The sequence below is a fragment of the Pagrus major genome, chromosome 8 (genome assembly GCF_040436345.1).
Source record: "Pagrus major chromosome 8, Pma_NU_1.0".
Lineage (NCBI taxonomy): Eukaryota > Metazoa > Chordata > Actinopteri > Spariformes > Sparidae > Pagrus > Pagrus major.
In genome coordinates this window covers 24,735,311-24,760,300 of record NC_133222.1, presented here as the reverse complement: position 1 = coordinate 24,760,300, position 24,990 = coordinate 24,735,311, and the positions used below count along the sequence as shown (strand labels likewise).

The 24,990-nt window shown below is 39.8% G+C and overlaps 1 protein-coding gene across 1 annotated transcript in view; it reads right to left on the bottom strand.

The window, feature by feature from the left end:
- The window catches only part of pard6a (par-6 family cell polarity regulator alpha), a 51,174-nt gene extending 28,821 nt beyond the window's left edge, over window positions 1-22,353 (bottom strand). The window contains exons 1-2 of the mRNA XM_073472483.1: window positions 22,152-22,353; window positions 10,386-10,608 (exon numbers count right to left, since the gene is read on the bottom strand). Coding sequence (XP_073328584.1) covers window positions 10,386-10,608; window positions 22,152-22,274 — 346 coding nt within the window. The 5' untranslated portion in view covers window positions 22,275-22,353. The remainder of the gene's footprint in view (window positions 1-10,385; window positions 10,609-22,151) is intronic.
- Window positions 22,354-24,990: the final 2,637 nt, after the last annotated feature.

The following is a 24,990-nucleotide window of genomic DNA, read 5'->3' as shown; positions in this document are numbered from 1 at the left end:
TCGGACCATGCTACTACAAATCAGGAACTCTATGGAAGAGTTCAGTGCAAATTGGGGCTACAACTTCTTACCTCCCCCGTCTGTCTGCGCTGACCTGTCGCTCGAGGGGCTGTTGCTGCCTCCACTCCGGAGAAGACTGCGGAAACGCGGATCCAGGGCCGGCGTCCAGGTGTGGAGCAGGCAGTTCCCCACCTGCGTCCCATCTCCTTGCGAGCAACCGAGGAGGACAATGACCCTCAGCCTCTACCCCGGTATTCCCAGGTCTACCGCAGCCTCTGCCCATGGCGTGTCATCGCTCTGCGGGTCAGCTGTCTGTCAACCATCAGATCTCAGTCAGCTGGCGGTGACGTCACGGTGCTTTCATGGTCCAAGATGGCCTTACTCAATGCACGCTCCATTGCAAACAAATCCTTTGTCCTGTATGACTTGCTCATCCAGAAAGACCTTGATTTCCTGTTCCTGTCTGAAACTTGGCAGCGGCACGGGGAATTTATCCACTTAAAGGAGCTGTGTTCCCCGGAATACTCTTTTGTTGCTACACCCCGCCTCACAGGACGCGGCGGGGGCCTCGCTGTTGTCTTCCGTGACCGCCTCAAAATTAGGTTGGTGAACTCTGACTGTTTCTCCTCGTTTGAGCTTCAAGTGACTAAGATAAATGAACAAAACCCATTTTACTGCATTTTAATCTATCGCCCTCCTGGCCTAGCTAGTGGGTTTCTATCTGACTTCACTGAACTTTTAACTTCTATTATCAAACTGGATAAGGTCCTAATTATTGGTGATTTTAATATTCATATAGATGATCAGTCATCTAACACTGCTGCTGAGATTTAAATATCACTGAGTCTTTTAACTTTGTGCAGCATGTCTCTGGTCCCACACACATTAAGGGACATACACTGGACCTTGTCTTCTCACATGGATTGACTGTTGAAAAGCTACATGTGGAGGATTCTCTTGTCAGTGACCACAGCTGTGTCTCCTTTAATATGGAATATGTTGAGAAGCACCTACCATGTTTTGCTCAAGGAAAGAAACGTTTTATTAATCAGTCTGTTGTTGAGAGCTTTATTTCCTTGTTTGATGCTGAGCCTGCTTCAAACGATGATGATGACTGTGATGATGATGATGATGATGATGTGAATTCACTGGTACAGTGTTTTAATCTTCAATGCAAGTCTGTTATTGATAAAGTAGCTCCAACCAAACCAAGATTCACCTCTCTAAGGAAGCCCTGCCCTTGGATAAATGAAGAGATTCATAATCATAGGAAAAGCTGCTGCAAGGCAGAGCGGCTGTGGAAAGCATCGAAGCTAGAGGTCCACAGGCTGTACCTCAAGGATCTGAGATTAGTTTTAAACAATACGCTAAAAACAGCAAGAACTGCTTATTTTGCCCAACTTATCTCTCTTAATAAGAGAAACCCCAGGTTTCTGTTTGATACCATTAGCTCCATTACATCCCCTAATGTCCCCACTGCCCCAGTCTCCACTACGACTGATTGTAATGTTTTTGCCAGCTTTATGGTAAACAAGATAAATGACATTAGGGCCAACATTCCTCTAACTGTTTCAAACCCTTGCACTATTCAGCCTCCCCGGTGCAACTGGTCCTTGTTTTCTTTGGTCACACTGTCAGACATCAGTGCGCTCCTTGCCACCATGACTCCGTCCTCTAGCCCTCTGGACATACTTCCGACATCACTGTTCCTTAAAACTTTTGGCTCTATTGGCCCCTGCATTGTAGAGATTACAAATCAATCTCTCCAAACTGGTGTTGTCCCAGTTTTCTTTAAACAAGCAGCAGTGGAACCTAAATTAAAGAAACCAAACTTGGATCCTGCTGAACTGAAAAATTATAGGCCCATTTCAAAGCTCCCTTTTCTGGCCAAAATTCTAGAAAAGGTAGTAGCCGAACAATTAACTGCCTTTATTGATGCAAATTCTATCTTCGACACCTTTCAATCCGGAAAAAACACCCCACTGAGACTGCCTTAATTAGAGTTTCAAGTGATGTCCTGATGGCAGCAGCCTCTGGTCAATATACAGTCCTGGTACTGTTAGATCTCACCGCTGCATTTGACATGGTTGACCATAAAGTCTTACTAAATAGACTCAGAGACATTTTTGGGATTACTGGTACTGTTTTGAATTGGTTCAGGTCCTATCTGACTGACAGGAGTTTTCTGGTCCATGTCAATCAGTTATTATCTGACCCGACAGGGCTAGCCTGTGGGGTCCCACAGGGATCAGTCCTCGGCCCTTTTCTCTTTTTGCTTTACATGACCCCTCTTGGACAGATTATCAGTGAGTTCAGTGATGTCTCTTATCATCTATATGCTGATGATGTTCAGCTCTACTGCTCTTTCAAGCAGACTGAGCTGCATAAATTAGACAACCTAATTGCCTGTTTGACTGCCATCAAAAAATGGCTAAATGACAACCTTCTTCAACTGAACTATGCCAAAACTGAAACACTAATTATTGTCCCAGATAGTGCCATTCCCCCCATAAAGCAGCATTTAGGTCAGTTAGGTCTCTCTGTCCAACCTTGCTTACGTAACCTAGGTGTTGTGTTTGACAAGGACATGTCCTTGGACCACCACTGTAAACAGTTGGTGAAGAACTGCTTCTATCATCTGCGGAATATCGCTAAACTGAGGTCCATGATTTCAAGACCTGAAATGGAGATGATAATTCACGCCTTTGTTTCATCCCGCATTGACTATTGTAATGCTCTTTTTATGTTTTAACAAAAAGGCTGTAAACCGCCTTCAAACTGTGCAGAACGCAGCTGCAAGGCTCGTAACTAGATCTAAGAAAAGGGATCATATCACCCCAATTTTATATTCCCTACATTGGTTACCAATTAATTTTAGGATTCATTTTAAGATTTTAGTACTTACTTTTCGAGCCCTCCATGATCAAGCTCCCTCGTCCATCACAGAGCTACTGAGACCCTATTCTCCCTCACGCTCACTAAGGTCATCAGATCAGAAACTCTTGATGGTCCCCCGTACTCATTTTAAAACACGAGGTGATTGCTCTTTCCAGACCAGTGCCCCTCGCCTCTGGAATGCACTACCATTGACCTTACGTAGCATAGAGTCCACTGAAGGTTTTAAGAGAGAACTTAAAACCTATCTTTTTAGACAGGCTTTTTACTGATGTTGATGTTCTGGGGCCTCTGTGAAGCTACCGGGATTTGTGCCGTTGTGTGTTTTGCTGTGATCTCTGTATTCTATTGCATTTTATCCTTGTTGTAAAGCACTTTGTGATTTTATCTATGAAAAGTGCTATATAAATTAAATTTACTTACTTACTTAAGCAAGTATGTGGACCAGATGAGGGTGCCTGGCACAATTTTGCTATCTGGGTTATGATTGGATCACTCAGGCTGGTGTTAAAACCAGGTTAGATCAGGGTCTGTGTGAATTAATGATAAAGGTGCCAAATGAGAGCAATTTATCTTGGTAACTGCTATAGAAGGTCAAGTACAGTAATTTTACCCTTCAGTAATTTCCCTTTGGGCTATGCAACAACAGAAAAAAGTTTAGAAAGCAGCTTGTTGTAGTTAATGTCTGCCTCTTCACTTTTCAACTACAATCAGTACAGTCAGATAATGCAACAGTCGGTCATTGATGACTTCATTACTGAAATAAAAAGCTTTTGTTATTTATTGTGCTGCAGTCGTCACTGCTAACTCTGCTTTTACAACACACATGTGCTATCTCTGTGAAACCCTTTCACCTGTCACTCTATCCCTTTTGTTTATTACATACAAGAAATGTTTTTAAATGTGTCTGATTGTATAGGTTGACACAGTCAAGTATTGTTGGTTTGTATTGCAGACTTTCAATATTTGGATCACAATCTTTAAAATCGTTACCTATCAGATTACATAAACAGAGATCTCCACTTGGCTGCTGGATGTCCAACTAGTTTTACAGTTACAATAACAGAATTTGGACACTTATACTACTGGATACCTACTACTATTAATACGTTAGTAACTAGCTACAATAGAATTTCTCTGTATCAATTCCAACGCCACATCTCCTTCTCTTCACTACATTTCCAGTCAGAACAATGTGCATATTCTGCGACTGTAGTACTGAAGCACCACAGACAACATTAACTGTCTTGCTCATGTAACAAGTCCTACTGTAGCAATTAATTCCAATTTGACTAGTTTCAGCTCATTAGATGAATTACCGTGATAACAGCTTTGCAAGACAGAAGACAGAGTATGAGCTGCAGACAGAAAACCTCATCCTCCCCAGCTCTCTGGTTATCTCACTCTCTCTCTCCTTCCTTCTATCTCTGCATCTTTCTGCTTGTGAATAAATATTTGATTTCCTCCTCTCATCATATTGTACATAGACATTTTTAGTTGTCTATAGACAGCTCCATCCATAGCTCAAGAGATTTCAGACGGCTGTGAAAGCCACTCACTGGAACATTATATAAATACATTTATTTCAATCTTACATTCATTCTTTACGTACACAAGTATGTCAGCAACTGTGGCAGTACTGGTGTTATTTCTGGAAAGTCATTTCTGTGGCACTCTCTGGCAGGATGAAGATACCCCCCCTCCCTCCGATCGTTTTTATTCTTTCACCCCACCTGCTCTATTTCCCTTACACATACACACACACTACATTTTATGGATACAGGTATATCTGCATCACAAAACTTATAATCTGTACCTTTGCCCCAACAGGATGCAAAGGGAATCTGCCTTTGGCTCACCATCTGAGAACTGCATCAGTGAGAAATACTTGACCAGCTATTCAAATATGCCATGGAAAACATATCTTTTTTGATTAAGAGAAACATAATTGTAAAGTTCTCATCTACTTTACTTTGTAATTTCAGGGCCATAATTTACACGAAGCCACTTATTCCACTCAAAGTCAGGAGGAAAGTTGAACCAAAATGGTAGTGCCTGTTTTCAAATGAATATTTTGAATAAGAACACACTGTTTAACTGGCAACTGCAATATCCCCAGACCAAAAAATCATGCAATTTTGTGAGTTGTTGAGTTGGGAGAAACTTCTCTTTGTGAAACAAGAAATTCTTAATTATTTTGGCGTGTACATGCAGCAAGTTATACATTAAGTTGTTTCTTCCTTTGTATAAATCACACCCCCCAGGATGAATGCCATTGCTACAGCATGATGTCGTTTTGGTTTTTTTTGCAAAAACAACACAACTCAACGCATACAGAAATGCGGATGTGTGGACATTCATCTTTAAAAAAGAGCCTGAGTCAAAGCAGGGAAAGTGTCAATAAGTTAACACAATGTTTTATTCAGTGTTGTCCAGAGATTCAATATTTTTTACATTTATTTATCTATTTGCGCATTGACTTTGAGCCTTGTTCATTGTCTGTTGCTGTTTGCATTTGACTTAAGATTAAAATAGCCATACTGCTAATGTTTTACAATAATTGTTCTACCTGGAGATAACGGGAGAGCTCTCACAGAGACCTGTGTGTGTGCACCGGGCTGGACAGCGGCTGCAGCCAGCACCTCTGGTGGTCGCACTGTTAAGCTTTATTAGGCTACATTATAATTGCTTATTCGTAACTGGTGAGGATAATTTTAGATGTTGCTTACTGTTTATAGCCTTTACTATTTACAACACCAAGATCTAGTTTGTAGGCTAACAAAATATAGGTTTGTCCAGCACCTGCTGGGCATGGAGTGGATGCACATTATGTGCAATAAACTAACCCTAACTTTAGATAGCCCTGAGTAACAAACTAATATCCAAGGAGGATGTTGATTCTTACACACAATAATCTGCTAATTAATGTGCTTCGACACATGCTTTGATATGGACTGAGTCAATGAGGAAATAAAACAGCGTGTCTGGTTCAAGTGGAAGGAGAGAGAAGCTCAGGGCCCTGATGTGTTCACTGTAGTCTGGACTGTTCACATGTGCTACTTGTTGGTTGTTGGTGCGCACTGCAGCTAATGCAAGATCAGCTGGATAAAATAAAAGGCCTCCCCTCCTTTTCTGCCGCATTGCGGCACCCTTATTGCCGAGGTAATGGCGTCCTCCGAAAGGACAGACGTCTGTAAGCCTTAGCTAGCTTGGTAGCTTCGAGCTAGATGGGCTTGTTTGACTACCGGTAACTATGCTCTCTTCAGCTCCACCCACGCTCCACCTCTTTGCCCATTTTTGATTAGCTGGGAGTAAGGCTGAGTCAGGCATTGCTAAGATGGCGATGGCTAGAATGATCCTCATTAGGCTTCATTCTGGTTCTTCAGAAACCTATGGGTGACATCACGGTGGCTCAGTCCACTACTTCATACAGTCAATGGTTTGCATATGATGTCGAATAATTCTGCTGCTATGGCACAAACTGCAGATAGAGGGCAGGAAGTGGGTACCCCTATAAATGAACAACGATAAGTAGCAATTTCACGTGACATCAGAATCACTTGAAGACAAAGAAACTATTCCATTACCATGCAGCTGTAATGGTAAAACACAATCATTACTACAACTTCCAAAGTGGTCCTTCTACAGCCACTTCTGTGGTAGCGCTTTATCATATAATATATGAGACTGTTAGCACAATATTTGTGCTGAATTGTTACCATGGCTACCACTGTTGGATGAGAGTATTAGCCAGGCTAACCCTGCAGTACTGATGCAGATGGACATAATTCATACACTGTATTAGACAGCACCCTCCCCTATGTAATCCTTTCAGACCCTTTTTACATTGTGCACATCAGAAATATACATACACTCTCTCGCTCTCTCCCTTTCTCGCTCACAGACAAACACACACACACACAAAGCACAGAAAGCACATAAAGTAGTGGCAGTGAGTGGAGCTGATATGATTGATGAAGTCTTTTAGAGTAAGATAATCCTACACAGTGGCTAATGGCTTACAACACCAGATGGGCTGCTATCACTCTCTCTTTTGCTCACATACTCTCTCTCTGTAACACACACATACACAGGCACAAATACATCAAATGTATTTTGTTACAAAATACAAATACTGGCTCATCTAATGTGTCACAATAAAATACAAATTACTGATATTTGACTAAAATGCAAGTAATTTGTTATTTGAAAATACAATTATACACTCCATACAACTGATATTATCACATTTTAGGCATTAAATAGCTTCGATATGGGTCTGACCTTAACCATCTTACATTGAAAAGATGAGCTCTCCGTATAGCCCACATCATAGACTTACACAAGTTGCCAATCAGGATATCTTGGAGGTGGAAGGCTACTGTAAGAATTCAGGGGTGCGTGTTGGGCTGTTTCTGTCAGCTATCACTGACTGAGGGAACACCCAATTGAAATGCAACTTAGGAAACTGAACAGTTAGGCCACGGTGATGCTCTTATTCTTTCAGATGATAATTAGACTGGGCATTTGGCTGATGCATTTTCTGGACTGATAAATATATGTGCAGTAAGTCAATTTCTAAGATCTCCAACTTTATAAGGAACCACTTCAATGAGTGCAAAGACACAAAACGGTGTCAAAAAAACAGAGTATGTTGATGAAGGTTTTCAGTCATCCAGGACATGGTAATTCTAAGTGCTATATCGTAGGCAACTGGACTGGTTTCAGTTTCTTGAAGAAGTTTCACCTTTCATCCAAGAGGCTTCTTCAGTTCTAACTAACTGGAGGGGGGGTTGCAGGCTTTTAATTCCTGTATGGGAGTATCCTGACAGAGTGACAAAGGACACGTGTGAACCAACAGGCCTTTATGTGGGCTGCTAGGACTAGGTGAGCACAGGTGTGAATGGTTGTTAAGCTGTCAGAGTATTTTACAGTACAAAATAGTAGAAGAGGAAGAGAAAACTGTGATATGGCTAATCATTTTTTTTTAAACCTGTGGATAAAAATGTGTCGTATTTGAGAATAAAAATGGTATATTTAATGTTTGAGAATTTCAAATACACAAGTATACACTCTTACAGTTACAAATTGTCATGGTGTGTGCCCCGTCAGCCCTGTTTGTGTTTGTTTTTCATTCCCTGTTGTTTTTTACCAACCTGTTTCCCCCTCCGTTTCCCTCACCTGCTCCTTCCCAGTGTGTGTGCTTGTGGGCGTGGTTTGCCGCTGCAGCAGATTGACGCAACTAAACTTCATCTACTCATCAACAGCCACTACATAACTCTGGTCTTCACTTCTCCTTGGCATAAAATAGAAAAATAAATACTAAAAAAACTAACCAAGTGGCCAAAAGCACTTAAATAAGTATTTGAACGCATTTAACTGAAATACTGTCTATCTCGGTACATGTAAACACACAAAAACAACCCTGAGAAAAGGTCAGCAAGAATAAAAGCACAGGAAGCAAGAGATTTTTCTATTGCTTAATCTGAAAAACCTGATAAATTCCCCAAACTTTGTTACATATCAATCTCGTACAGGCTTCAGCTGTATGAGTCTCTCCATTCATGTGGTAATGTGTAAAAACAGGATTACACTTCAGGGAGGAAAGATTAAGTGATTTGGTGAGTAGATTTTTAGTTGGCTAACTCCGGGCCTAATCCTTGCTAACGAAGTGCACAATGGAGATTAAATTACACCATTATTCCTAATGCAAGGTGTGTGTGCATGTGTGCATGTGTGTGTGCGTGCGTGAATGCATGCATGTGGTGTATGCTTTTGCACATGTTTGTGTGTTTAAGGCATTACTTATTACTTATTGGATGGATTTCTGAATTATTTCTCCATGTTTTGGCTGCTGAGCTTGCCCTGCTAAAGAGGGTGTTAAAACAAGTGTCTGTGTTGATTTCCTTTTGTCCTCCCTGTCCTCAGTCTCTCTGACTTAGACACCTTGGTTTTTCAAGCTTTTTCCCTCTCCCTCTCTCTTCCAGACCACTAAATTAATCTGATTAAACTAACAGCTGTCTGTGATTCTGAACAACAATAGCGGCCTACTCAGCAGAAGATTAGCATCATTCCATCATGAATTATGCAACACACAGCAAGAGAAGGTGCCAAGAGACAGCAGTATAGTATACAATAATCAGTGAAATAATACATGATGGAGGAACTAATCATGGGTGAACGGATGGACAGAGGAGGTTTGTTTTAATGCCAGTCAACAGAAATATCCTTCATTTGCCACAGAACTCAAATGCTAGGACTGGGTGACAAAATCAAATATCACAATAGATACTTTGATATTATGACAATACTTTGATATTATGACAATATTGTAGGGATGACTACTGGTACTATCACAAAATAGGAACACAGTGAGATTTTTGATAAATACCCATCAGTAAAGGGGATAAAATGACTAAATGGAAAAAGGTAAATATATTTGAACAATTAAACAGTCTGGTCAGATCAGAAAGTGAAATCACTTTACTGTAATGCAGCCTTTAAAACCAGGAATAGACAACACTTATGCCATATCACAATACAATGAAATCCAAAATCTGAGACCATATAAGGTCTCATATCATGATAATGAGCCCAGCCCCAAGGAGGACATACAAGTCAATTGTTCAGCTAGGAGAATCAAGGGAGCACTGAAAGTAGGTTATATCTGACCCAGAATAAAAATATATTAAAATGTAAAAAGGTTGGTCGTCCTAGTAAAAATATACATATACTCAAAACAATATATATCAATAAATAAAATAATAAAAATCTGCTGTTTTTAGAGGGTCATGCCGAGAACCCAAACAAGAGAAATAAGTTGACAAACCTCAGCTTTCTAAATTGAACCTTTTCTCACAAGAATTTCAACCATATCACATCTTCATCAGCAGATATCCTACTTCTTAAGTTCTCTGGATAACAGAACGTTTTAACATCTACAGTAACATTAAGAGCAAACTCCACTTGCTGATGAAGACTGTGTATTATTGTCAAATGCTCTGGAACAAGCAAGTGAGTGGACCTTTAGTTGACATTGTTTTGTTGTTTTGTTTTTGTTTTTGTTCTCCAGCCTTAGATATGGCTATCTCTGAAGTTAATGGTTTGCAAGCTCTAATAGTGTCTCTTATGAATCTGTCTTTGTCTACTTAGACAGCAGTATCTGATGAAGTAGACATGCCCCAGAAAAAAAAAAAATCACAACACAGCATACCCAAAGGGAAAAGTGCATGAAAACAGTATCAGAGAATCATCAGGTGGTGTTGTGTATGAAGAATAAACTATGTTTGATAAGTAGAACAAGGAGTTTCCCTGCCGTTGTGCTCAGCCCTATGCTTGAAAGCAAGGAAGGACAACCAACAGGTAAAGCAAACTAGCACAGAGAACAGTCTATCTTCATTCCAAGCAGTTCTACGTGTTCCAGTGAGTGATTAAGAGGAACAGGGACTCAGACTGTTTCTGAAACCTCTTCTGAAACTTCCTCATCTTACCTTTCTTGGTTATGATAATTCGAAGCAGAGGATTGGCTGATGAGACAGCTTTGTGGAAGTTGTCATCGTTGTTGATTGGAAGGAGGTCTCCATGGATGTCAGCATATCCCAGCAGTACATCGACACCAGGGATGCGATGGATGGTTTGGAGGAGGCGGTAGAACTCCCGGAAGCCACCCGGACCATTCCTCTTTAAAGCAAAGCGACGATATTCTGCCTCAAACTGAAGAAGATAATGAACATAGACGTGAAGTTGTGTTTCCCCATGAATATTTCCCAGTTCAGGGAGAAGATCAACTTGTAATTCAATACACTGACACTGGAGAAAAACTAGATTCAGTGTTTCCCATTAATTAATGAGATCCTGTCTCATATTGATCCAAAAATGTTTTTCACCTCTTATAATAGTGCTGAAGATCTGTAACATTATCACGCTGTTGCAGCCCCCATGGGCTAGCTTGTAGTCAATATTTTAACAGTCTGTTTGTCTGTTTTGTTAATTTAGCTGGGTAGTACATAGCCTATATCTTTCTTGAGACTGAACTACAACTACTACAACTCACGTTATTTTCTACATTTGGTAAATGCCAACAGGCAGCAGTGTTTATGAACCGCAGCTCAGAAAGATAATCATGTTGCATGTGTGCGCACATTCACATGTACGCACAAATGTCTCTTTCTTCAGAAGCAACCTCAACCATACAGACTAGACAATATATGAAAATAAATATATGAATGAATAAAAAAATAAATAAAGAAATAGACATAACACGTCATCTGAACATGGCAACAAAGAGAGACAGCTGGCTGAAAAGGGTTTAAAGGGGCAAAGAGGTCAGTACATATATGTGTGAGTGTATATGTGCTTGTGTTAAGAGAAACAGATGACAATCAACACCCAGTATTACTGCAATCTTTTGGGAGTACTGTTTTTGGTTATGGATGTGCCAATGAAGCTACTTTAATTCAAAGAAAACTCAAAAGAGATCACCTAAAAATTATCCTCAACCACTAACCTCACGCAAATAAAAGCCTCTAAAATAATAATAATAATGAACTGACAAATAAAAAATATCAACTGGGCAAAAGACAGACAGCTAAAAGTAACGTTACATGAAATATGATTACATGTCACCAATTAGTCAGAATCAGGTCACGATGGATTATTATCGTGGTACTGACTTATATGGTTAAACCACAGATGGTTTCTTCAGGTCCAACGTGAAAGTGAACACACATGTATGTATTATGCAATTCATGATGAAACATCGCAGCATTATTAACTAAATAGCCTAAAAGTCACCTGATATAAGACATTTTCATAAAATGGTTTATTTGGCCATTTCTCTGATATTATTAGCTAATTTTGGCTTGTCACAGATATAGTGGTACCGGCATATATGTTGCCTGATATAAACCGATATGAAAACTTTCTTCATAGAGATTATAACGCTTGGGATAATTATGAAGTATCGGTCGGGCTCTAGAAATAATTTTAGCATTCTTAACATTCTTGTTGTTCAGACAGAAGTGTGTGTCTTGCGCATTTGGCACAAGAGGGCAGCGCTGAGCTGAGCACTGCTGATATGCCTGAGTTTCCGCGCATCCAGGTGAAGAAGGAAAAAAAAGACAATGCCAGCGTTTGAATGACAATGAACGAATGAATGAATGGCACAGAAGTGCCAAGTGATTTGGAAAAGAAATCCTGCTTCAATGCAAAGGAAGCTTCAGAGACGCTGTTGGTATGTGTAAAGACGCGTCTTTTTATGTTTATCCTGCACAGCTGATTTGGGCTGAAACGCGCTGAGACTATAATCATTGATAAGTAATGAGCGGTGCGGCTGTGTGAGATGCCGCACAGTCAATTGTTTGGACTTAAAGTTTAATTAATGAATGATTACTCAATCGAATACTTGATTATGTAAACAATTGATAATGAAAAGAGTGTTAAAATCCTTTGTTTAAAGTTAAAGTTGTCTATTTATTTTTGCATATACATTTATAATCAATTTTGTCAATGGATTTTGTGTGGCAATTAACTACTATTTATTATGATTGTGTAGGCCCATGATTGGTGTAATTAGACTGAGTTTGAGAATGTATTTGTGTTAATCATTAATTTAATTTACTTGATTATTAATTAAAATTGTGATTATCATTCATGAAATGTGATTCACCATACTAATTAAGTAACCTTGTGTATCTCTGTTTCTTTATGATTTGTGTTGAAGGACAATAAAAAAAAGTTTAATATAATCCCTTTCTTTACAATGCCTTATCATCATTTTTCAGGCCAGATTGTCAATGCTGCAGTTCTCCTACTACCTTCCGTCTTCAAAGGTACAAGGTTAATTTATTTGTCAAGGTTAAAAAAACAAAATAATGTTAGAGTCCTTGAGTCATGCTACATCTATTTTATGGTGTGTTGAGTGTTGTTGTTGAGGATGAGTTCAGAAGTCTCACAGCCTGAAGAATGAAGCTGCTCTGTAGTCTGGTTGTATGGCAGCGGATAAACAGACTGTGGCTGGAGTGGGTGTAGTCTTTTAGTATCCTTTGGGCTCTGTGCAGACATCTCACTTCCCTGATGTCACTGATGCTCTGTAGATGGTACCAGTAATGATCTGGGCGATTTAAAATGGATGACCTGCTCTACCTCCTGAGCTACAGTTGCCCCATACCTGTGCATCTTCATAGTTCCACTGGCAAGCCTCCTCTCTCCTCTAGATACATTTAAGGAATTGGGACATCCTTCAATATCCTTCCGTGAAGGCACAGAGTAGCAAAATAAGAAGAGTCTGCAGTTTACCATGTTTCAAACTGATGCTTAAAGATAAAGAAGTGCATCAGGAGGCTTGGGCCAGTAAAAAAAAAAAAAAAAAATTCAATCAAAAACATTTTTTTTAACCTTCGCTTGCCTCAAGCAATCTACAGAAGAAACTGAAATGTTGCAAAGAGTTCAGTGGATAGAATAGTCTGTGCTGATTGGCTCAAACTTCTCTCGCCCCAGACAATCCATCCCACTCTACCAGGCACTTATACATCTAAAACCCAGTTGAGCTATTTTGTCTTTGTGAACAGTGAAATAAATGCCCTGTCCACACGCACACAGGTATTAGTTAAAACAAAGCTTTTTCTACGCATTTTGCCCTTTCGTACACACATAAATGGCGTTTCAGGTCACTGACATTTGAGTTTGTAAAGTGATGGAAAGGATTTGACATTGTTTAATGTTATATTTAGAAAGACACACAGACATTGATAATGCAATGAAGAAAAAGAGACAAACACAGATGCTTACAAAATTTCAACAAAATTTCAACAAAAGGTTTCCCTGCCTTGATCGTAGTATTTTTTTTGGTACAATCTGCTTCTCGTTTGCAATGGCACGTACATGCCCAGTGTATGTAAATGGGCATGAGATATGTGTTTTCAGGTGTGTTATATGGGTGGAGACTATTCCTGAGACAGTACTAAACTGCTCGTCGGGTTAGAGATTTTTTTCCACAAAACTCCGTTTCCAAAAATATCCATGCACATGTGGTCTAGGCTAGTCTCTGGGTGTTTTTTTACCACCAATCTACAAATCGAATGTACAATCCACCAATCACTGGATGGAATTATGTGAGTTGATCGTATGCATTATCCAGGAGAGACAAAAGGCAAACTATCCACACACAAATCCTCAAAACTAACAAATTCATCTGAGGATAGGATTGCAGAAATAAGTTAAATTTCAGATTTAGATTTCTCAAAGTTGTCCCAAAGTATCTGACTTCTGTCAGACATTTATATAGTTTGTGGTGACAATGAAGCTGTGTAAATTAACCTGCCAAGTGATCAAATATTAAGCTCAAAGTTTGCCGAAGAAAAATATACCTTAAATTTGGCAATTAAGCAACCACAGCTGTTCTATTCACAAATGAGTAAAACTCAAAAAATAAATTAATAAAATAAGTTTAGACTGCACACCATAAATAGTTTGAAATAAAGCGACCACACAAAGCTGATCTAAAGTCAAAGGCGCAGTTTCATAATCCTGCTTTTGTTGTTCTAATTTCCTGTTTTTTTTTTAAACTGTGACCTCGTGTGTTGCTTTTCAGTTCCTCCCACTGTGTAATTTCCCTCCTTCCAGTGTTTTTTCGTTCCTTTCCCTCACCTGTCCCCTCATTAGTGTGTGTGTGTGTGTGTGTGTGTGTGTGTGTGTGTGTAGTCTTTGTGCTCCCTCTTGTCTTTGTCAGATCATTCCGTTGTTTCACAGTGCTTCACCTGTGCCTGTTTTAGGGCTGAACGATTTTAGGAAAAGACCTAATTGCGATTTTTCTGGCAAATATTGCGATTTCGATTTGATTCACGATTTCCTTCAAATCAATTTCATTAACGGATATTATATGTTAGATATTTATATACGGAGTTACACTGGCAAAAGATGCTGTAATTGTAGTCTGTTTGCTACAGTGGGCCTGAGTATCATTTTCACCGGACTTTTCACCGGACTTTTTCGTCATGCACTCGTCATGCAAATGCCTGTGGTGATTTTTCAAGTGCCGGTATAAATTGGTTGTGTTTCCGCTGGATGTTGCAACTTTAGCGCGACAGGTTTTGCACAGTACCTGTTTCTGGTGCATGTCTGCAGCCTTAAACCCGAAATACTCCCAAATGACCAACGTGCTGTTTTTCTTGGGGATTAAATTCCCTAACTCTGCTTCTGGTTCAGCTGAAGCCATTTCAGAACAGGTTAAGGAGTAGGTTAATACTGATTGGTTAGCGTGACCTGTCCACGAGTAGCATGCCGCTTCTGATTGGTGAGCTTGGCAGGATGGTAGGGAGATGGCATGTATGTGTAAAATAGTTGACACAACAGATCCTGGGTCAGTCAGGAGCGCTGCAAAAACCGCAGCTTTGGCGATCACATGGTCGCGTTGTCTGAAATCGCAATTTCGATCAGAAAACGATAAATTGTTCAGCCCTAGCCTGTTTCCTCCAGTGTCTCCCCGTTCCTCCCAATGGTATGTTTTCTGTTTTTTTGTTCCTAGCATTATTTTTCTGCTTTATTCCTCGTGTTTCCCTCAGTTGTACTTTTCTTAGTTGGTACTTTGTCTTAGCTTTTGGTTGCTACTTTGTATTTTTGTATTTCATGGTTTTGGCTTTTCATTAAAAGCTTATCTTTAGTTCCTTAGCCTACCTGTCTCCCTAGTGTTTGTGCATTTGGGTCCTCACCTTCTCTCAAAATTGTGACACGCGGTGTGTTTACTGCTATTTAAAGAGCACATTATTCAGACAGTAAGATGCACCTACACAGCAGGTTGACAACACGCGTACACTCTGATTTTATACTGGTTGCTTTCAGGCTTTTTAAATGTTTCCATGTGCAGTAATATCACTGCAGCAAATATCGCTGCACATTTAAGTATCAAAACTAAAAGCTTAAGAGGAAACTCTCCAGAGAAAAACAAAACTAAACTTGTAGCTTCTGTAATAAACATTTTTAGAAGGGATCTCAGGATTTATCAGGAGGACAGCTGCTTCACTCAAAACTATTTTACTGTATGAATCTGAACTGTGTGTGACCTTTTGATGTATAGAAGAACACAGAACATTAATTGGCATTTTAAAGTAGAGATACACATATTGTTTCTGGTGCTGGAGGATTGCTGCAGGTAATGTCATTAATATTTTCCTCATTTAAAAACGTATTTCATCCATCTGCATCCCACCCGCTATTGATCAGAATGATAACAGAATAATTTTATGGCCGCCTGATCCACAGACTGTGATCCACGCACACAGAGGGACGTGCAGCAGCACTCCACCTCAAACAGGTCCCTGCGCACCTGGCTCTTAGGGAGTGAGAGTGAACACCCTGGTTGGTTTTATTTATGTTACGCCCAAGACACACCCATGACTAATTCAGAGTCTTCCAGAGTCTACAACCTCTATCTTTGCGCCCAGATATCCGCCTATATAATCTGAGCCCATAGCTATCTGAGAATAATCGTTATCAGCCAGACACCGATGTTAACTTACTTTTCCTAATAAAGTGCAGGGAGTATGACTTGATTTTTCTTAGAAATTATGTCCTTGCACTATTTGTCCAGTAGAGCGCGGTCCGACTCCATTCTTACTCAGGAGAGTCTCTCAGTCGCATATCACTGTCTCCAACGGTGGGGACCAGAGTTTGCCTCCACAGTAAGTTTATAACTAGTTTGTGATATAAGCAATGACTCCATAAATTTCCCGCTTCAATTCAACCCACTTGTCCATAAGTCATGAGTCATACTTTGTTGTGTCGGTCATGCTTATGTTTGTAATGTTAGCAAAGTGAAGTTAGGCTAACCTAGCTTAACATTAGTGCAGGCCAGCAGGGGAGAGGGGAGGGGGGACAATCGTGCATAGTGTTAGTGTTAGTAATAACGTAATGTTAATGTCCCCATCATTTACTCTTCTGCAACAACCGTCATGTCTCTCTTATTGATCATAATTTAGCTTTGCCATATAACGTTAACCTTATGACTGAGCACATTAAGGCTATATTCACAGCAGCGCACCAGGTGTTTGTTTTGTTTGTTCTTTACATTGGTTTAATTTACGTTACGTTGAGAGTTCCCCTGCAACCAAGAGCAGAGGCACTGGTCAGCTCTTGACTGTTCGTGACCATTACACACCAAAAAATACATTTTGCAAAAGATGACATGTTTTGATAATGTTAAGCAAGACATGCCTTTTTCTTCCTTGAGTTTTGTTCATATTGACTTAATGGTTCAGAATGATAGAATAGAATAAACGTTTAGAGGGTAATCAGAGTGGTGTATTTCAAATAATGGTTTGCCAGCGACTTTACTTATTATGCTGCTTATACACCTTTCCATTACCTAAATATAAAGATAATAATAAACTAATTTGTAAATATAAGCTATATAAAAATGCATGTCTGAGATTCAAAATGCTCCACGTAACTTTAGACATATTTGTACCACTTTATTTTTTTAGCCAATGCATATTTGTACATGAAAGTTCTTTATTGTTGAAAAGTAAAAATACTAAAAGGGTCTTGTGAAAAGAATGTTGTGTTAGAACTGTTCATATGCTGTTTGCCCCACATAACACATTATCACCACATTGATGTTTACAATAAAGAAAAGTTCCTGCACTAATTTTTGACAATGAAAGTATTCTGAAACTGTAAAATGTTCTGCCTTCAATTCATATAAGTGTTTGAACTACATTTAAGGGATAAATCGGTTTCAGCCCCAAAAAATCCATATTGGCCAGGCCCTAGTCTGTGTAGGAGTTTCACAAACACATAGTATTGGGACAGGGACTTCTCAAATGGCCTTGAAGGTTCTTTAAAACAGGATTTTTTTTTCTTATTTTCTTTTGTTGAAATACATAAGCCTCTATCTGGCATTACTTTCTCATTCTTTGATTATAAAATCATGACAAAATCCCATTCATTTCTCCATAATCAGATTTTAATCACATATCTCTGAAATCATTTAACTCAATTCTGAAAGTAAACTTTAATTATTTAATAATGCATTGGGTTAGAGGGTTTGTTGTATAATTTACAGCATTTGTTTTGTCAGAATCTCTTTCATATCCAATCAAATTGATATGAAATCTAATCGAATCTGAACCTTTGTAAATCACAATCAAATCTTTTGGGGGAATTAGTGGTAATGCCCAGCTGGATTTTGATAAGAGAGTCTGTGATTAAATTGACAAACAAAAAAGAGAATAAGAGACTGAAAGACAGCAAGACCGACAGAACGACATCTTTAATAGTAGCTTATGTTAGACAATATGTCAGTCAAATAAGTGACTATCTATGTGAGAGTGTGTGTGAGAGCAGGTATTAATGAAGTAATTCCCTTCAACCACTGAAAACTTTGCCCTCAGATCTAGTGCTGAAGGTGACAATCTGAATTTTTTTCATTATTTAATATAAATCTTTAGTTCTTGTTTTACAGGCCCTAATAACTAACTAATAACTAAACTGTGTCCCTTTCGGAAGAGAACCAAAACTGGTCAGCCCTGTTACCACTTCCAGTTTCAGTATGTGACAAGGCTTTATCATAGCTTAGCTGTAAAAAATATTTTCCAGCAACTAGTTCAGCACATCACTTCTCTACAAAGCAACAGCCATCTAGTAGTGGTAGTGCTGGACGGTATACCGGTTCACACCGAATACAGGTGTATATTTTCGTTATGATATGAATTTCTAATGTACCGCCATACCGGTGTATTTGATTACACAACGTTCGGAACGCTACGCTGCGCCACGCGACACTGTTTCAGACCGGACCCTTTTCAATGTTGCGCTTCTAAACACGCATGGTGCGACTGCAAGGCGTGGTGAGGGTAAACAGTAATGCTCTGGTGTTACGTTACAGTGAAGATGGATAGGATAGACATTAGCCTCATTCACACTGCCGTTTGTATGCGGGGATCCTGCGCCAATTCTCCGCATCCTCCTCCGTGTGAAAGTCTCAGATGCGGCGAGGGGTGAAATTTCGCTGCGCCTCTGATGCGGCTCCGGAGGTAGTATCAGAGGTGCAGTATTGGCGAACCGAACCAGTGTGAATGGATAAGCCGGTGGCACGGAGCAAGGGTGTGTCGGTCTAATGGTCTTCACTGTTTGATAACTGTACAGGTCCTTCACTCAACAACATATAGATAAATGTCCCACAAAGCAACGTTACATGACCATACAACAGTAACGTAGTAACTGGTCGTGTCTTTGGCAACTTATATGAGGAAAAAAATACTGCAGTTATTCGTGGAGAAGTGTCTGTCCGAGCGACTATTTCTGCCCGAAAAACAGCGTCTGTCCCTGGCAAAAAACCCTTAACTCACCAACTGTTTGTCGCGGTGAAAAAAAATCACCACGATGGTCAGCCCTCCCGACTGAGACTTCAGTGAACTTTCCCCCATAAACAGCCTCCCTCCCCATGAGTGAGAGAGTCAGACAGCGTCCCGTTTACTGATGGCGATTATGTAATTATGTAATTAAGAGAAAAAGGTAACTTTGTCATTTTCCAGGTAGGGGTGGGCGATATATATCGTTTGCGATAATATCGTCATTGTTGTTTTGACGATGTGCAAATTTCCATTATCGAGTATTTAAATTACTTCGCCAAAAATATTGAAACGCACGCGGAAATTCCTCACATCCACTTAATACACGGTGCAGCAACGCTCTCTACAGCATGGCAGGATTCGCCCCACCCCTCCACCTCTTGCCTTCGACCTCTGAACCCCGCGACGTCTCATAACAACAAAACCAGCGGACTACATGCTTGTGTTCGTGTTTCTTGCAACTTACTCGACTTGTAGTCGAGTGTGAGTCACAGCAGCAGTTCGACCTCATTATCGGTCCAGACAAACGATTCTGGTTTCCTTGCACTAGCCATTTTCGTCTTCTTCTTGTTGTGTTCGGTTTCTCCGTCTAATGTCTGTTTGTTTACAGCACGCAAGCTTTTTGCACAGGCTTGCTCCGTCTCTTCTTTTCCGTTTTTGGTGAATTTCAAGCGCCACCTATAGGCCTGGAATATGAACTACAGCGTTTTCAGTCGTTTTCAGTGGATCGGTCTGGATGCAAATATTCTTTAAATGATGCCGAGGAAGACGGAGGAAAAAAAGATTGTTTTCGTCCGTGTGGACGGGGCCTCAGTCACACGATTAGTGGGCCTACGTAATCACATGACGTGATCACATGACCTCTCGCTGGCATCCTCCTTACAACAGTTTAGCAATCACATTTTAAAGGATATCGACTGATTATCGTTATCACCAAAATCCCAAAAAATATCGAGATATTATTTTTTGCCCATATCGCCCACCCCTATTTCCAGGGTGTTTGGTGTGTCAGGATCCCAATCACAGCACATTATAACAGCATCCATATGATTATAAACAGTCAGTAGGTACATGTTTAGATTAACAGGAGGACACCAGGAAACACCTTGAAAAAAACACATACCTCATCATCATGACGTGTACCGTCACGCCTCCTTTGGAGCCGCGGCCTCTTCACTAAGTCACACTTGTTTTATTTCCTTTTTAGATTTACTTGAATACTGTGTAATGTACCTGGGCTTGAACTTAATTTAACAAAAGTATAATTATTGCAAGTTGCACTACTTTTTGTATTGGTTTTATAAAAGATGTTTGTGAAATTTGCACAGTAAAAGTTCTGTATTTTGACTGCAATTGTCTTTGCATTCTGATTCCTCACTTCATTAGAATCATGAGTGGCTCTTTTTTGTAAACAGCATCATTTTCTGGGGCCATGCAAACCTGTATTACTACTAGTGTGGAATTATTCTACAATATTCACTCATCATGACAGTAAAATAGACCATCCTAAGTCAATCTACTGCAGTAATTCCTCTCTCAACCAGTAGAAAATGCTGTGAACACCTGATTATGCATGAAAAAAAAAAAATACCGTCATATACCGTGAAACCGTTAGAATTTTGAAAAATACCGTGATATACATTTTTGGTCATACCGCCCAGCACTAATTAGTAGCAACTTGTACTATTGTACTAATACTGTAGTTAATGGCAATGTCATCACATTTGTATTTTTTTGCCATGGCTTGCAGGTAGTAATGCAGATTGCCTCTTGTTATCTAAGATCCACTTTAATATTTTTGTCCAGCTATTGCAAATATTCTGCAGGGCAGGGAAGGGCTAACACTGCAATCTCTCCTCGCTCATAAACAGTAGTGGAAAAGTAATTGAAATGTTTGCTGAAAAGTTCATGTGGGCCTGTTTATTGCGAAGAAAAATTCTGTAATAAGTACAGTATATTAGTGTCATAGGTACTCAAAACTCTATTGCTGTTAAGGATTCACAAGAGGGAAATCAAGAAAACATGGACTCGATGCCTTTGCCGAGTCTGGTTGAGACTCCAACTGCTAACTGAGAGCAGCTTAAAATAAAGATTCCCCATACTGACTTCAAATTAAATATTTTGCCTATAGCGATTTAAGTGTATATTATTATGTAAAAATTGTTATCACAATCAAACAACTTATCCACGTTTTGAATGTAATGAATGTAACTTACAAGCTTTGTGAAGTTACAGCTGTCAACACCTATTTCCTCCACTAGTGGAAAATGAGCCCCCTCCCAAAAAAGCAGTACTCAATAAAGTAGACCTACCATTCCGTCATACCTGTAGGATACTTAAGCACAGAAACTACGTAGGCTACATTTAGTTGCATAGTAAATATAGTCTATTAAGACCCTCTGTAGCCTAGTGAAGTGCCAACAACAATTGACTACGATACTAACAGTAGCCTAATACTGTACAGTATTACAGGAACACAGTCTAGCGGGACAAGTATTCTAATTGGATGAAACTGAAGAGATAGACCGAGTGACAATGAAACATAGCAGGAAGAGGAAGAGACCGCAGAGGCTGAGGAGCATAATCAGTGTTTTGACACAGAGGGATATAATAACGGGAAAAATGCGGAATGAAACGGTGCTGTGGACGACAGCAGGTTCGGCTCTGGCAGCCTGCTTGTGGTGTTTAGTCGGCGCACCCCGCTCGCCTGTCAATTACACAGAATATTTTGCCAGTGTCGAACGGTAAAACGATTTGTTTGTATGTTAGAGAGTGAAAGAAAGAGACATGGCTCAACGACTTCACAAGGTCGATATTGTCAGTGCACCGGCGGAACGACAGTATCAACCAGACTCCGTGTTTTCTCTTTAACACTAAACGGCTTAACATCCCATTTAGTTTACTACTCACTTTGCTTTTCACCTCCACCACGTTGTCGGTGTGTTTTAACGGCGTCCGCTGCTGCTGCTGCTGCTGTCTTGACATTCTGCTCCCTGGTTGGCTGGCTGGCTGAGGCACTGCGGATAAAACCATCCACCGGAATTATGGTTGTTGTTTTCCTCCTCTGTACCGGGAGAAAGAAAAATGATTCAAAACAAAGCAGGCGAGCTGGTCCTTTCAACTGTCCGTTGTTCTCTGTTTTTCAACGACACTCGGTCTCACTCCTGTGTTTGTGTCTCGTGCCGTCCTGTGTCAGCGCGCACTGTTGTCATTCTCTTACGACACTGACAAAAAAAAGCGCTCGCGGCAGGTGGAGTCCGGTAAATCCAGTATGGGACTTGAGCTTCGAGTGTAACTCGTCCTGCTTCTCCTCCTCCAACCTGACGAGACTGGAGAACACAACAGAGGGGGCGTGACATGACGCTTAACAATAACGCCATAACTGGACGATTACTATGCTTAACATTTGACACTACCATTCCCACACTACTATGGTAGTGTTGTGGCCCCCCACTGTTGTGCTATTTGCATTAGTAGCCTAAATACGATTGCTGCTACATACCCACTAACCCAGCCTGATAGTTATATTACATTTCCATTGCTACTAAAGGAACCCACCCATTTAGGGTACAAAATAATGTACAAATAAACAGTGTCAGTGCATACACTAGCAGTGCTGGGTAAGTTACTTCCAAAATGTAATGTAGGCTATCTCATGTTACTTGTTACTTTCATTTTAAAGTGGATTACAAATTCAGTTGTGGCGATGCTGTATAGCCTAATCGAGCGGCAAACTCGGGGCAGAAAAATGAAGCCAATGCAGAAGTGCCAAAAAGTACAGTTCTTAGAATGGCCACTTGAGGCTCGCTCCAAAAGTGAGTGAATCCCCATAGGAGTCCATGTTAAAATGCCCAACAGAAATAAACAGCCTTTTTTCAAAAAACTTGTTTTTATACCTAATTTCCCCCTTAATGACAATTGTATGAGGGGTAAATTGTTGTCTAACTCACTCATGTAAATCATATTATGGCTTTAAGCTATATATAATGAAGGGTTGGCCATTTTGAGTGACCGCGAGCTGTCTGCTCGTCTTCACCTCAGCTAATTCCAGTCACTGAACTTGACCTCTCGGTGTGGTGTTAGTGCATTTTGGTGAATTTTTCATGCAAATATCAGACAAAAAAATTCATGGCTAGCTGTGTGGTTAATTGTACTGACAGGCCAGAGCGAAGGGTCAGACGCCAGTGTTTCAATTTAACGAGTGATCCTGTTAGTGTTAGTGTAGCTGCTGGAGTTCTGTAGGAAACAGCCATAGGCAGAGCCCAGAGCTTCTGGAGGAACAAACAACTCCAGTTTATGTTTTAAACATTTGGGTTCAAAAAGTGGAATCACCTTCACTCTCGCTTCTCAACGAGCCTACTGTGAAGTTGATTCTCTCTTATTTGATAAGAGAGAATATTTGCTAAATGGAGGGTAAATGTAATCATGTACATACGCAGATGTGATAGGAAAACAAAAAGACACTGAAGGAAAACAGAGGACCCGTAGTCTCTGATGAGTGGCGACTTAGAGGCAAAACTGAACACAAACACACAGATACAAACACCCTTGGTGTCTGCTGTTGCTTGCTAAATGAGAACACCCATTTCGAAATATAGAGTCTGACTCCACAGCCATTCTGACATTTCGTCAACATGATTCTTCTTCGATATTTATCTTGTGGCGCACTGGTGGACGTGGCATGGTGTTGTTTCTTGTGGTAACGCATTACTGGACTGTAACATTAATGAAATCCTATTGGAAACAAGTTATATTACTCTTTTACTGCTCAAAGTAATATATAACTGTTGTGTTACGTTTTTAACATGTTGCTCACAGACAACATAATAGACATGCCAAATAGTCATTTTGCGCCCTTGCATGAAACTGAGCATTCATGACACCCTGATAAGTTATGGTCAGATATTCCTTTACATCTTTATGTAATAAAGTAAATTATACTGTATATGCAATCTGTATAAGGAGTAAAATATACCTTTGTGATATTATAATTGCACAAAATCTGTAGCCACCTGACATGACTCAGTCAATATGAGGAATTACACCTCTATAAAGGATGTCCTCCCACCTTTACCTCTCCCCTTTTCCTTATGTACTCCATGTCAGAGATACATGATGTCTTTGTCAGGAATTTCCGTGATCACTTGCTAGCTCAAAATTATTGTTGAGAATGCTAACACACTATACTTGTACCATTAATTTTATTATTATTTTATTCTATTTGTCTAAACGCTCAAGTTAATGATCACAATTGACTGAAGGATTACGTTATTGAAGTCTGTTAGAATAAACGGAGATTGCATCCAAAGATATGTTGGTGTGGTACTCTGAAATTATATCAGAACTTGAACTATATGAGGTGACCCATTGGAGAACCTGAAGTCTCGAGGAATATTAATTAGAGATGTGACATTTTCTTGATTATAAAATGCATGGTAATGCCCATGTGGAAGATTATGTAGCAATATCGAAAAGATGTAGTTTTTTATATTGTAGACTGTTGTAGTCTGAATACTGAAAGGACTTTCTAAATAAAAAGGGAGTTCAGATTGATCTGACTGCTTGTATTAATTGATTGAGAATTGTGAGGCCAGTGAAGATTCACACCTGTAATATCTATAAATGTGAGTTAATTATATCTTTATGCCGTGTTTACATCACAACATTGATAGAGTTTACTATCAGGTAGCAGGCCATAACAAAACTACTACTGGTTGTGTAGTTTTTTGTTTGTTTTTGTTTTACCTGT